Genomic DNA, 15,320 nt, shown 5'->3' with positions numbered 1-15,320 from the left:
TCTTATCCTTTGGATTCTTGCATTCTAGGGCTGTCTTCAGAGCTTCCAGGGATAGGATGATGGGAACTCTACCATTCTTGATCTGATCTATTCTCTTCTGATCAAAGCACCACATAGTGATGAACAAAAATTTCTCCCAAAGTTCAGAACGATACCCTCTCAGAAGATTCAATCTTCCTGTAAGATTTCCAAAAGTCAACAATACAGATTGGCTTTCTTTAGACGACCACTTAGAAGTTCTAAGTTGCTGATCTTTCATACCATTTTCTGTTACTCTGAATTGCCTGAGGTTGGCAAGGAAGTAAGGACTTTGTATTGTTCCTACTTCCTCCTTTGGGTGTGTGTGGATGGTGCAGATTCTCCCCGTAGTTATTTCTGGAAGACTATCATCTAGCTAGACATTAGCTGTCCCGAACATGAGATCAAGGGGTCATAGTTTTAGAGAAGTAAGAGACTCAACCCAAAGGTCTTCTAGTCAATCCTCATATTTTATAGGTGAGAAAAATGGGGGCATAAGGTGTTCATAAAATCATAGGATCATAGAGGTACCACTGGACAGAACCTCAGAGGCCATCCAATTTAACCCCTTAATTTTATAGAAAAGGAAACTGATCTTCAGGAAAGTGAAGTGATTTAGCAAAGCCTGCTAGGAATGATGTAACAAAAGGAAGGTAGCATGTTACAATGGAAAGATACAGAAGACTGGGGTTCAAATCCTGTCCCTTATAATTATTGCCTATGTAAACTTGAGCTGATTATCTAACTGCTCTTAGCTCTGTTTCCATTTCTGTGAATTGAGGAAGTTGAACAAGACCAAGGGCTGATAATATGTTGTGTCATGGATACCCCCCCACACACACACACCTGAACTGGGATACCCACACCTTAATGTAGCCACATCACCCCTTACTCCTTCAGCCAGCACAATCCCATCTCTAGAGATACAAGCAAAATTTCAGCATGCTCTAAATTTGAATAAATGATAAAGAAAACATCTTCTAGTAAGGGAAGGAAAGGCAAAAAGGAGCCCAACCTTAAAGCCTTACTATGGGCCAACCATGGCATGCTAGCTCTCAATGTCCTATATTAGGTAGACTCCTCACATGGTTTTCATGTCAAGTCTAGAATCTTGATTTCTGAGATTGGGACATGAGGAGAATTTCTCAATTAGATTGCTTTGCTGAGATTGGTGCCCAACCCACTGCCTCACTTTCTCAACTGAGGACTTGTGTGGTGATTAACCAGTTCTGCTTAGGTCATCTTTATCACTTCCTCTTTTATGTTTCAGGATCAAGATGACTGTGTTCTGTCATGGATGAGAGCTTTGTGCTTTTCCCTCTTTTTAAAATCCATTTCAAATTGCAATTCATATAATTCAATCAACATTCTTTTTCCAGTCCTACCATGACTGTAGGCAAATCCTAGTGCTTGGTATCAGACAGATAAAATCATTAAACTACACAGCTCTTGCCCTCAGGGAGCTCTCATTCTAAACACATGCTTTTTACCCTGAGATTTACGAAGTAATTTCCTTAGGACATTCAGTCAATAATCTTTGTCCTTCATCCTCCAAAAAGACCATGAAATCAGGGAGGGGATGCCATGAGAAGTACATTAATTAGATTTGAGTGAGGGGGGGATACTCTGCTGGGGCATCAGCCTGAATTTCTCCTCCAGATCCATCTGTGTCCAGTGACCAGATATGGATTGGAATGACTGGAAGTGGTCCTAGATGTGAGAAAATTAAGGTTAAGTGACTTGCCCAAGGCAATTTCTGTGCTAATCATTACTAATACCAAAACAGTAGCTACAAAACCTTTATGTTTGTATCTCTAGATATGTGCCTAGCAAAGACTAGGTGATCTATGAATGCTCCTTTTAAGATTAATGTCTAAAATGAATTTCCCTGTCTCCTCCTCCTCCTTTTGTTTCTTCTTCTTCTTCTTGTTCTTCTTCTTCTTCTTCTTGTTCTTCTTCTTCTTCTCCTTCTTTTCTTCCTCCTCCTCTTTCTCCTCATCCTTCCTTATTCATTTTCCTTCTTCTCCTCCTCTTCCTCCATTTCCTTCCTTCAAGGAATTAAAATTCATTGATCCTATTAATAATTAGAGTAAAAACTCCCTTTTCCCATGAAGAATTGATGACCTTTCTGTAGCAGTCTTAAGAGGATCACTTGAGAGCACCGAAAAATGGAGTGTCATAAGATAGTATGCATCAGTTGAATGACTTAAGTTCAGTTATTTCTAGTTCCATAATCAAAACTTTATCTTCAATGCACTTTGTCAGTCAGTGTACACACCATTCACTTTATCTTAAAGATCAAAAAAAGAAAACTCAAAGGAGACTTATCCATGGTATTATATAGCTAGAATTATATGAAGCAAAATTGTTACTCAAGATCAAGTGTTCTTTCTAGGAAACCAGACTTCTTTTCTAAAGAAAGGCATCTGTGGAAACATCTACAAAAAGATATTATTCATCAGTTCATGGGATACTATGATGGAGGAGGAGACAAATAAACTATCATTCTATAAACAGGGAATTGCTTAAACAGTGTTACTTTGTTGAGTAACAGGGGAAATGTGGGAAAGTATAAAACCAATTTGCATTTGGAACGAATTCTAGAAGTTTGGTCTTGGATAGAGCACTTTACCAATCTCATCATTACTTTTCTCATTTACAAAATGAAATTTTTAGACTAAATTAATTTTAGATTTCCTCCCAATTATAAATATACATTTCCATGTCCTGTAAGGGACACTTGCTGGGAAAATTAAATATAAATCTCCTTCTCAAAAAAGATAAGTGGGTTTTCCCAGGAATTGAGTTTTGTAAGAAAAGTGGGAATTGCTTGCTATGTTTCATCTGCGCCCTGTCTTTTATGAAGTGTTTGTTATCAATGGAGATTCCCCACCATTTTCTCCATATTCCGTATTTATGCACTGCATTCACAATGTTGGCAATTTTTCATTGTGTGGTCAAGAATGGAGATTTCTCCATTCCAGTTTCAAACTCAGAGAGTTCTTCATTTTGTCTTTGAAGTTGCATTCAGTGTTGTGTATTTATCCATTCAATCTGTCATTGTATCATCAAGATTGAGAATTTCTTTATTATTTTATAAATATTTCAGATTTCTCCCTCTTGTTCTCAGCGTTGTAGATTTATCCATCATGGTTTTAATGCTATAGATTTCTTCATATTGTCCTCAACCTTAGACATTTCTTCATCATATTTTCAGGGTTTCACCTCTTTCCTTTACATGCTTAATGTTACAGATGTTTCCATTGTGATGGGTATACTGGTTGCAATCTCCATCATCGTTATTGTTGCTGCGATTGTCATTCATCATCAGAGCAGAGCTAAGAGGAAAAAAGTTCAGAGGTAAGCACACTTCCCCTGTGCCAGTGATTCTCCCTTCAGTTTTGTGATGTTCCCAATGGTGATCTAAATGGGGAGAGACCCCTGTATTAGTGAAGTGTCTGTCATTGAAATTACAGATGCAGTTCTTACTTCCTATGTAGTTGGCAGTTTGCCAGGCACTGATAGAAAGAAAAACTGGCCCTGGCCTATAGTACTTTATATTCTGTTATGCACAAAGAAAGTGATGGATGTTAACTAACAGATCACTTTTAACCCTAGTCAATCCTGCCCCACCTCAAACTCCAAACCAAGGCAATGGAGACCAATGAAGAGACAAGGGAATGTGCAAAGTTCTCATTCCCAAGAGGTAAGCCATTCTTTTACCCTTCCTGAATTTTCTCTACCTTGTACTTCCTTAACTTGGCCCTCTTAATGTCTTGGCCATTTTTTTTTATCTAAATCACAAATTAGTAAAAATATTTATCAAATATTGTATGTTCAGTTTACATATGAGTATATATATGGACTTTGTTGAAAGGAAAAGTGGAAACAGAACTACAGGACAGGCAAAACATGCTAAGGGACCCAACCTTCTGGGTTGGGTAATTGTGGAGAATTTCAAGAAGATTTTTTAGTGGGTAGAGCTGGGAGAGAAAATATCCCTGGCAGTATGATCAAAGGAACACAGATAAGAAAACATAGGTGGGAGAGTAACATATAGAGACAGGGTTCATTTTAGTTGAAATATAGGGATCATAAGGAGGAGAAATAAGAGGAGTGAATTGAAACAAGACTGGATGGAAGTGAATTCTAAGGCAAAGGATTTGGATTTTATTATATAGGTGAAGGATTTGGATTTTATTATATAGGGACTAGAGCCAGTGCAGAATGCCTTCAGAAAACTTAGATTCTAATTTGTAGATGCAGTACATATAGGCAATCATTGCCAGCTAATATTGGTTTTTGATCTTGGGAGTCATAGGGATGAACTAATAAATAATTCATTTCTTAGGTCCTCCGGAAGTTCAAATATCATTTACATGATTGCTGTTTCCAAAAGTAGAGCAAGAAGAAGGTGGGAAAGGGCATTCATGGTAACAGACTGGATGTCAAAATATCAGCTTGGGTAGTCTCTAGTATCCTGGTGAATGACTGGATGGGATATGAAACACAATGTAGAATCAGTTAAATGTACTGAGATATACAGCATTTAGCTAAAATAGGATTCATGTCAATGTTGGGTGTGAGTGTTAGAGAACTCTAGAAACTGTCATTAAATATTCCTCAGAGTAGGAAAAAAAGAAAGGAAAGAAAAAGAGAGAGAGAGAGAGAGAGAGAGAGAGAGAGAGAGAGAGAGAGAGAGAGAGAGAGAAGGAAAGAAGGAAAGAAAGGAAAGAAATGAAGGAAGAGGAAGGAAGGAAGGTAGAAAGGAAGGAAGGTAGGAAGGAAAAAGAGAGGAAGGAAGGTAGAAAAAACAAGGAAGGAAGGAAGGAAGGAAGATGTAGCTTTATCTTAAGTGTAGGAATTGTTTCAATGTTTGTTTTCTTATACTAAGCTCCACACAGAGAAGAAACTTTAATAATTATTTGTTTGTGGATGGATAACTTGATCAATTATTATGAATTATGGGATGATCTCGTAACTTTTTTGGTCCCAGATCTTTCAAACTTTTTATTCGTTGCCTCTAAAGGAGTACCATATCCACCTGTGGGTAATATGTTGCTCTTGTTTCCTTTTTTTGACATGCAATTTTTCATTTAGATGGGTCCAATGAATCCTCCTGTGTCTATACCTTCAATGGAAAAGAATAAACCACCACTTACTCTTGTAAGTATAACCAAAATCATGGCTTCCTTTTCCCTCTCTTCTTAACTTTTTTCCCTTCTAATTTCCCTAATATCGCTGTTAAACCTCTTTCTGTGCCTGTTGTCTCACTCATCAGATGGTAAACCCTATGACCACTTCCAAAATTGTACATCTCACCCTACATCCTACATCCTCATTTCTCTGTCAGGAGATAGACAGCTGTAAGGCGCAAACTGAATTAGAGTTTCAATGTTTATGAAAATAAGGAAACTTTGAAGTTTAGATCAAATTGGAGGGCAGCCTCATATTTGAAGTCATTACCATTGGAAGTTGAATTTCTTGGGAAAGCTCATCATCTTCATTTAATATGTCCAGTTGTGGAGTCACATCTTTAGACTAACAAACTCTTCTTTTTCCCTAGCGAATTACGAAACCAACTCTTCCACCACCTTTGATTCTCACAACTAGATCCTCATTTGTCCCCCCAGTAAGTAACTAATCAAATGATTCTGAATGGTTCATGCTCTCTTTTGAGGTCCACATGACCGATATATGCCAAACTTAGAAAATGACACTACTTCCCCTTCCATATACACTTTCCATATTGCAATATGTATTATGCTTAGCTCAATAGATATATGATGAGGTCTTGCTTGTCCTTATAAGGATCATAAGGAGATGGACCATAAAATCACAAAGACTGAGAGCTGCAAAGAGCTTCAGTGACCTCCTAGTCTAATGCATAAAACAAAGGAAACTCCACTCTAATAGACTTCAAAAGCAATTGTCTAACTCTTGCTTAGGACTTCCAAGAGAATCTATTATCTCTCACAGCAGCCCATTTCATGTTTGGACATCTCCAGTCATGGAGGCAGCTAGCTAGCTCAGTCCAGATCAGGAGTCCAGAAACAGGATGTAGTGAGTACAAATACAGCTTCAGGAACTTACTAGCTGTGTGACTCTGGACAAGTCATTTAACTTCTGTTTGCCTTATTTCACTGGAGAAGGAAATGTAAACTTCTCCAGTTGCCAAGAAAAACTCCATGAACAGTGTTGGCATAATACAGTTCATGAGATCATGAAGAATTAGACATGACTGAACAACAGCAAAAGTCATTACGGATTTTGTAAAAATTCATCCCGTTTATAACTTTCACTCATTGCTGCTGGTCCTGCCCTCTTGGTTTAAAAGGAAAATAAATGAAATTCATCTTCCACATGTTGTTATTGTTATTAGGTCATTCCCAGGCATGTCTGACTCTGTGATCCCATTTGGGGTTTTCATGGCAAAGATGCTAGAATGACTTTCTTTTTCTTTCTTCATGATCCCATTTTATGGATGAGAAAGTTGAAGCCTAGAAAGATTAGGAAACTTGGCTTAAGATATAGGTGCAAGGGAGAAGGGTTTGAATCCAGGACAATATTCTCTCCGCTTCCTGGAGACAGTATTGGTATTGAGATGAGACCTAGATTTGAATTAGCCACCTTATGGTCCCTCTCCTGCATCACTTTCATAGCTTAGAAAATTAAGAGATTGAACTAAATTGTGTTTAGGGGACTTTCTATCTCTAAGTGACTTTTTTTGAAAAAAAAAATCACTCTTTCTTCTCTGTTGGATTCATCTCTCCCCACCCTCTGGTAACTTTAAATCACCACAATCATGGTGACTCTAGCTTTACATGAGGCTCACATTTTCATTCTAAGTGATCTGCAGTAAAATTTATGTTTAATGGCAGCAATGAGTGTAGCAGATGTGAAAATTAACCATTTAAGTTTCCCAGAAGTGATCAGAGATGAACTGATGCTAATTCCCTTTCCTGATTTCAAGTACAATCCCTGGGGCATCTAAGAAAGCTGGAAGAATTCTCCACCTTAGATAATACTTTTAGAGGCTTAGATGGGGGCAGAATAGTAGAGTTGGTTTGGGTTCAAATCCCTCTCCAACATCAATTGTGTGACACTCGATAGGTACAGAGTGACAAATCTACAACTTGAAGAATCTCAGAGGTCATTTATTTCATCCCTTTCATTTTATAGATAAGGAAACTGAGTCCCAGAGAAATTAAATGACTTGCTCAAAAATGACCAGATTTGAAAATTAGTGTCCCAGGTGAGATTTGAACTCAAATCTCCCAATTCTGGTGCTATTTGTTACCTGGTACACAAAGTCTCTGTCAACCTCAGTTGCTCTTCTGTGAAGTGGCATTCATAATAGTATATACTTCAGAGGATTGTTATAAGAATGAAATGTAAAAATGGATGCAAAGCATTTCACAAATATTTAGAAATGCTATGTAAATTAGATCTTTAATTAATAGCTGTCACTTTTATATTCGTATGACATGAGCAGAACAGACATAGAGATGAGGTTCAAATAACTCTAGGATGAACACCAACAATGCATGGGTTGTCTTCTGTGACTGCCCCCCACTCCCACTCACAATAACCAAGGAAGAACAAGAAGCAAGAGGCCCCCAAGGTACCTGGCTTATGAGTTGGGCCTGTATGAAACATCTCTTATTGTGCTTGTTTTGGTCTCCTGCTCTCTTCAAAGTCCCATAATACCTTGTTTTGTAATTCTTTAAATGGTTCAGTGACTGGGGCACAACTCTGAGGATTCAGAAAAACATAAATTTGAATTCTTGATCAAGTCATTAATTGTGCTATGTAACTTTGGACGAGCTTACGTTATCACAATCTTTAAGCCTTAGTTCCTCACCTGAAAATAGGAAGAATAAGAACACCTATCTCACCAGGTTATCATGAGATTACTAAATAAGATTATCTATACTTGCACATTGATACAGATATCACCAAAGCTCTATAGAAATGTTTCCTATTAATTTATTGTGATTATTCCCTTGATGTTTTATTCTCTAGCAACACACTCTAAAGCTGCAATTGACATCCACATTGACCTTTAAATCTTTTTTGAAACACTTTATAGAGACTATCATTTGAAACTTCAGAATCTATTGGCAAGTGCTCACAGGCAATGTTCCGCCCATTTTACAGATGAGGAAGCACAAGCTCGAAAGAATTGAGTTACAAAGTTAAACAAATGTCAGAAATGACAAGTTCAACATGCTATCTACTTTGCTAATATATCTCTCTTTGCCTGTCTTTCCATGATTCTCTGTTGGACCATAGCATTAAATCTTTACCCCACCTCTCATAGACTTTATTGAAACTGGTTACCATTGTTCTTATGAAGACCTCAGGATAATCAAAATCCTATTCGTGTGATAATTACTCCTTGGAAAATTCAATCAAGCCAAAATTTTATCTTTTTTTTAGGGCACAAATCCCCAAGTTTGAAGCATCTGCAAAAGGATGGGTGAACAATCCAGAAATCTAGAAGATAGGAAAGGAATCCGAGAGAAGAAAAGATCTCCACTCATTTGTCAGGACCAAAGTTATGTTGGAACTTAGTAGATTAGACATGCCATCTTTAAGAGAACTATGTTCTCATGGACGAACTGTCACAATGTTCTGTAATGCTACCTTGGTGAAGAACCTGGACTAAATAGAAGAACCTGGAATAGGTGGACTGTTGATTTATGGGACTGGGTGACTTCCTGGTCTACCAGAGATGGGGGAAAGGGAAGATGCTCAAAGCTTGAATGCAGGGGTGGCTAGGTGGCACAGTGGATAGAGCACCAGCCCTGGAGTCAGGAGTACCTGGGTTCAAATCCAGTCTCAGACACTTAATAATTACCTAGCTGTGTGGCCTTGGGCAAGCCACTTAACCCCATTTGCCTTGCAAAAACCTAAAAAAAAAAAACCAAAAAAAAACAAAGAGGAAAAAAAAGTTTGAATGCAAGGTTAGGGCCTGGGAGTGAACTTGTTCTTCTATTGGTATAGGGAATTCCTGGCTGAGTAAACTCACTCCACCAATACAGGTCCTCATCTTATCTGCAACTTAAAATCTTAAAGAATTTCCTAGAACACAGAGACTGTGTGACTTACCTGGGATCACACAGCCAGGACATGTCAGAAATGGAACCTGAATTCAAGTCTTCCTACTTTGGAAGACACACTGAATTTAAAAACAAAATAAACAAAACAAAATCACAAACTATTCCCATTCTCCTCAGTGATGACTCCCTACCTTGAGTTAACTGCCCAGGGGGAGGGGGGAGGTTGTCCATTTGTTCCTCTCTAGGTAATATTTGCAAACTGACAAAAACCCAATGTTTTTGACCTTCTGATATCATAAACATTGTTTAACACTATCTCCCCCCCCCCAAACAAAGGGTGGGGAAGTCCTTTAGTCTGACTTCCTTATTTTGGAGTGGAGGAAACTGAGGCTCTGGGAGTTTAATAAATTTACTCCCCTGACTTTCAACTCCAAGAATCTCTGGCTTTCTTCAAAGCTTAGTTCAGGTGCTCTTTTCAACATGAGGCCTTCCCTCAACTCTCACTGGACCTTTCTCTCTCTTGAAATTGCATTGTATTTTTTTGTATATATCTTATACTGTGTGATTTTCTTTAGTAGAGTGGAAACCCCTGAAGGCAGGAATTGTTTAGATTTTTTTTTACTTTGTTTTCTCAGTATTTGACACAAGGACTATTTCATCATAGTCTTTCATTGGTAAATGTTTTTTTTTTAATTGACCTTAATTGAATTGAGTTGCCCAAGGTGACCCTAGGGAGCAGGGAACAGAATCAAATTCAGACCTAAGTCTTCTAAATCCAGTCTCCTTTCCACTAATCTGTATAGTATTCCACGAATATGTATAACCCAAGAGAGTCAAAACAATATTTCATTAAATTGACTTTACTTTCAATAAATACAAATTGGTGAGAGTTTACATTTTAATTCTACATTTCAAATAGACACTACACATAATAATCACATTTTAGTTGGAGTGATGGGTATGAAAGGATACAAGAGAGCAAGATGTTAATGGTCCAAACGGTCAACTCCATTTTATCTTGAGCTCAACTTGGTTTCTAAATATTTGCTTCTGTTATCTTCCTGAATGATAGGTTTTTTTTTTCCCCAAATTTTCAATGAATCTTTTTTTTCTCTACCTGACTCTAGAAGAGTTACCTTCCAACAGATGTGAGGGAGAGGTGTGGGGAGGTTGGAAGTCTCCCCTAGCTTTTCCACAGGACAAGGCTGCTGTTTGGGTGAGTGGGACATTGTGTGAGGGATGAGGACTTGGGTCTTCCCAGAGTCTGGGATCAACATGTGTCCAGTGAATATGGACCTAAGTCTTTGTCTCTTTGCTTTTTTTTTTTGGTTTTTCTGCATATCAGTTGGTTATAATATTATGAAGCTCGAAAAGGTCAGGAGGGTGAGCCCACCATATATCTGAAAGTTTAATATTTCTTTATTGTTGTTCACTTGTGTCCAACTCTCCATGACTACATTTTGGGGTTGACTTGGCAGAGACACTGGAGTAGTATGCCATTTATTTTCCCAGCTACAGATGAAGAAACTGAGGCGAACAGGGTCAAGTGACTTGGCCAGGGTTACACAGCTAATAAAAGTCTGAGGCCACATTTGAACTCAGGAAGATGAATCTTTTTGAATTCAGGACTGGCACTCTGTCCACTACCCCACCTGCACTTCTTTCTCTATTTCTTCAGTAATTATCCCTTTATTAAATCTGAACTATAGTCTGAGACCCAAGCAAAGAGACACACAGACAGAGAAGGAGCAACAGGATGATAAAACCCTAACAAACTTTAAACACACTTTCAAGTACATAACACTATTCATAAATAAGTATTCAATGGTAAATCAAATTAGTATAGAATTATTTTGTCTTACAGAATGATTTACATAATTGTAAATAAAATTGTTGAAATATTAAATTAATAGTTAAATATGTTTTTAATAAATGATTAGTAGTAGGAAGAATGCACCTATTGCTGCTGCTACTAGCTAGTCAAGTCGACAAATATTTCCAAAATACTTAATAGGGGTCGGACACTGCGTTAAGTATCAAGCATACCAGAAAGGGAGATAGCCCTTCTCCGCCAAGGTTCGTAGAATGATGAGGGAGAAAAACAGTAAAACTAGGGACCTACAAGACACACACTGAGTGGCTGAAGGGCATTTTAGAAGAACTGAAATAGCCTCTGGGATGGGGGATGAGGGAAAGTATCTGGAAGGGTTGCGGCTGTGGTAGTACAGTGGGGGGCAGTTAGTGAGTACAGTGGATAGAGCTCTGGCCTTGGGATTCAGGAGGACCTGAGTTCAACTAGGGTCTCAGTTACTTAATACTTAATTAGCTGTGTGACTTTGGGCAAGTCATATAACCCCATTGCCTTGCAAAAACAAAAACAAACAAAAAAAAACAAAAAAGAGATTGGGGAAGGCTGGGCATGATGGTGTGGCTCTGGAACATTCTGAGGATAAGGACAGACAGTAGAAGGACATGTAGAGGGAAGGTGGAATGTTCTGGTTGCAGACACTCTCTTGGCGGGGGGGGGGGAGATTCTGAGGAGTAGAAAGTGTAAAGAGTCTTATCTCTTGATTGAATGATATTGGAGGAAGTCCAGTAGGACACTGAAGCTCAGTCAAGGTAAGTTATAAGGGAAGGATATGATGAAGAAATGGTGATTTATATGGTCTTCAGATATCCACTAAGAAGGAAGTACTCCAACTTTGTGAGGATGGGACTTATATCCTTAGATAATATAAGTGATAATATTGGTCATTATAATGACCAGCATTTATATAGATTTCTAAAATTTGCAAAATCTCTTATAAATATTGTCTCATTTGATATTTGCCACCAGGAGGTTGGTGCTCTTAGTATCCACAATTTGTAGATGTGTGAATTGAGAGGCAAACAGAGATTTAAGTAATTTGCTGAAAGGTGCACATCTAGAAGACCTGATTTGAACTCAATAGTCTTCTTGATTTCCAGAATCATATCTATTACCTCATCTAACTTCTCCTTACCGGGCTAGGAAGCTATCTGGGCAATGGGACAATCACGTCCTAGGATCCTTTTTTCTCTACTTTTGACAAAATCTGACCCATGTGGTGGATGCTGCCAGTGTTCTAAAAGAACTTTCCTGGCATGATTGAATGATTATGGTTAGCTCATTTTCTGTGACAATGTCTGGGAAATATCATTTCCCTTTCACAAAGATTAGATGGAGAAATGGAATGTTTAAACTGGGTAAAAGAAGTCTAGACCTAGAGAGAGAGAGGGATTGTTAATAGAGGAAGGGGTTTGTGAGGGGGCCATCATTAAGAGGAAATGTCAATTGGTGTTCTACAAACAGCAATGGAGAAAAAAATGTTCCAAGGGAAACTGAGTCTGGAAAGTGAGAGCATAAGACAAAATAAAACAAGTCAAAACAATGGAGGCATCCCAGTGGAATAAACTGTATTAGAGAGCTGGTGAAGGCTTCAAGTTGAGGCTGGAGAACTAATGAGAAGCTCTAGTTTTGTATGGGCCAACAGAAGCAAAGACACATTCTAGGTGCTGGGGTCTGCAATTTTTCATTTTTCCTTCAGTTTCCATATCCAGCCAATCACCAAGTTTTGCTGTTTCTACCTCCTTAATAGCCCCCAATTATCCCTTCTATTCATTTACATAATTGTCAACCAAAGCTGAAGTCCTCGTTTTTTACCTGAATTCCTAAGTGGTCTCATTGAATTCAATCTTTCTCTTCTAAAAGACAATCTTCATACCTCATACCTTTCAGACTGGCCAATATAACCAGAAAGGATAACGATCAATGTTGGAAGGGTTGTGGGAAATTTGGGCCACTATTACACTGTTGGTGGAGCTGTGAACTCATCCAACCTTTCTGGAAAGCAATTTGGAATTACACCCAAAGGGCAACAAAAATGTGTCTACCCATTGATCCAACAATACCACTACTTGGTCGATACCCTGAAGAGATCATGAAAAAGGGTAAAAATATCAATTGTGAAAAAATATTCATGGCAGCTCTGTTTGTGGTGGCAAAGAATTGGAAATTGAGTGCATGTCTGTCAGTCAGGGAATGGCTGAACAGATTTTGGTATACATACATTATAGTACACTATTGTTCTATTAGAAACCAGGAAGGATAGGAATTCAGAGAAATCTGGAAGGATTTTCATGAACTGATGCTGAGCGAGAGGAGCAGAACCAGAAGAACATTGTACAACCTAAAATCAATCAACATGGGGTGATGATCTATCTTAATGGACTTGCTCATTTCATCAGTGCAATAATAAGGGACAATTTTAGGGGATCTGCTATGGAGAATACCATCTGTATCCAAAGAAAGAATTGTGGAGTTTAAACAAAGACCAAAGACTTTTACCTTTAGTTTGAAAAAAGGTATCTTATTATGTAACTCTTCTATCTCATATATTTTATTTTTTACTTAAGGATATGATTTCTCTTTCAATACCTTCAATTTTTATCATTGTAGAGCATGGAAACAATGAAAGATTATCAGATTGCCTTCTGTGGTGTGGGGGGGGAGGGAAATGAGATTGGGGGAAAATTGTAAAATTCAAAAGAAAAAAGAAAAAAATGCAAAAAAGACAGCCATCAAACATAATCAAATGGACATTTCTAAAGCATACTCCCTTTCCTGAGAAGCTTTGTTGGTTCCCAATAACCTTGAGGATGAAATAAAAACTCCAATTTGGTCGCTAAAGTCTCATGATCTACCTATGATTGTATTGGAAATGAGATTGTTACTTGGGAATAGACTGTTTCTTACCTGAAACGTTGTCCCTCTGTCCCCTAAACCATATTGATTTCATCATTTGGAGCAAATTTGAGGATCAGTATTTTTTTTAAAAAGGGGCAGCTCCTTGAGTAGTGGCAAATAATGAGAAATTAAGGGCATACCCATCAATTGAGAATGGTATACATGGTGGTATATAAATGTAATGGAGGACTATTATTCTGTAAGCAATGATGAGCAGGCAAATTTCAGAAAAAAAGACTGGGAAAGACCCACCTGAGCTGATGCAAAGTGACGTGAGCAGAACCAGAACCAGAACATTGGGCACAGTTACAGCAACACCATGTGGTGATTAATTATGATAGATTTAGTTCTCAGCAATACAATGATCAGATATTTTGGCTAAAAAACTTGTGATGGAAAAATGTCATCCATATCCAGGGAAAGAACTATGGAGTCTGAATGCAGGCCAAAGGCATATTATTTTCTATTTATTTATTTATCTATCTGTTTATTTATTTGTTTGTTTGTGTCTTTGTTTATTCATTCATTCATTTATTTAATTTTTCATCCATGTACACATGTATATTTTTAAGTTACAAAATTTCCTTCCACCCTCCCCTTAGCAGAGAACAGCCAGGTTAGCATTGTATATACATATTTTTGATAAGCATGCTTACAGATTAGTCATTCTTTGGTATGAGGAATTAGGATTAAGGGAAAGAGATACATAAGAGATAATTTTTATAAAGTGTTCATCAGATTCTGAAGAGCTAGGGTTTTTTGTGTTTTGCCTTGTTTTATGTTGTTCTTCTTCCTCTGAATGGGGATAACATTGTCTATAGCCAGTCTAATGGGGTATCCTAGGTCTCTGGACTGCTGAGAGGAGCTGTTTCCATCAGGGATGATCATCTCACAATGTTGATGTTAATGTGTACCTTGTTCCCTTGGTTCTACTCCCTTCACTCAGCATCAGATCCCATAAGTCATTCTGTGTTTCTCTAGAGTCTATAAGTCTGACTATTTATGGTTTCTTATAGAACAATAATATTCCATAGTATTCATGTCCCATAACTTGTTCAGCCATTCCCCAAGTGATGGGCATCCTCTCAATTTCCACTTCTTTGCTACTACATAAAGAGCTGTTATGAATATTTTGGAAAATGTAAGATCGCTCCCATTTCTTATGAAGTCTTCTGGATATAGTCTTAGAATTGGAATTGTTAAGTCAAAGGGAATGGACATTTTTTTGTTTCTCTTTGGGCATAGTTCCTTATTGCTCTCCAGAAAAGTAGAATCTGTTCATAACTCCACCAGCAATGCATCAATGTCCCAATCCTCCCCCAATCTCTCCAACATTGATCATCTTCCCTTTTTCTCTTTCTCGTCTTGGCCAATCTGAAACCTCATTGTCATTTTAATTTGCATTTCTCTAATCAATAATGATTTGGAACATTTTCCCATATGATTATACATAGCTTTAATTTCTCATTTGA

At 37.8% G+C, this 15,320-nt stretch overlaps 1 protein-coding gene across 4 annotated transcripts in view; it reads left to right on the top strand.

The window, feature by feature from the left end:
• The window catches only part of ADAM28 (ADAM metallopeptidase domain 28), a 94,559-nt gene extending 83,717 nt beyond the window's left edge, over positions 1–10,842 (top strand). For 2 of the 4 annotated variants that reach the window (XM_074195293.1, XM_074195297.1), the window contains 5 exons: positions 3,273–3,378; positions 3,637–3,724; positions 5,119–5,184; positions 5,585–5,650; positions 8,461–10,842. In XM_074195293.1, coding sequence (XP_074051394.1) covers positions 3,273–3,378; positions 3,637–3,724; positions 5,119–5,184; positions 5,585–5,650; positions 8,461–8,481 — 347 coding nt within the window. In that variant the 3' untranslated portion in view covers positions 8,482–10,842. The remainder of the gene's footprint in view (positions 1–3,272; positions 3,379–3,636; positions 3,725–5,118; positions 5,185–5,584; positions 5,651–8,460) is intronic. The other 2 variants (XM_074195288.1, XM_074195291.1) reach the window with 2 other exon arrangements.
• The last annotated feature ends 4,478 nt before the right edge of the window (positions 10,843–15,320 follow it).

The sequence above is a fragment of the Macrotis lagotis genome, chromosome 1 (genome assembly GCF_037893015.1).
Source record: "Macrotis lagotis isolate mMagLag1 chromosome 1, bilby.v1.9.chrom.fasta, whole genome shotgun sequence".
Lineage (NCBI taxonomy): Eukaryota > Metazoa > Chordata > Mammalia > Peramelemorphia > Peramelidae > Macrotis > Macrotis lagotis.
Note: the sequence above shows the minus strand (reverse complement) of the source record. Positions and strands in the feature narration are given on the sequence as shown.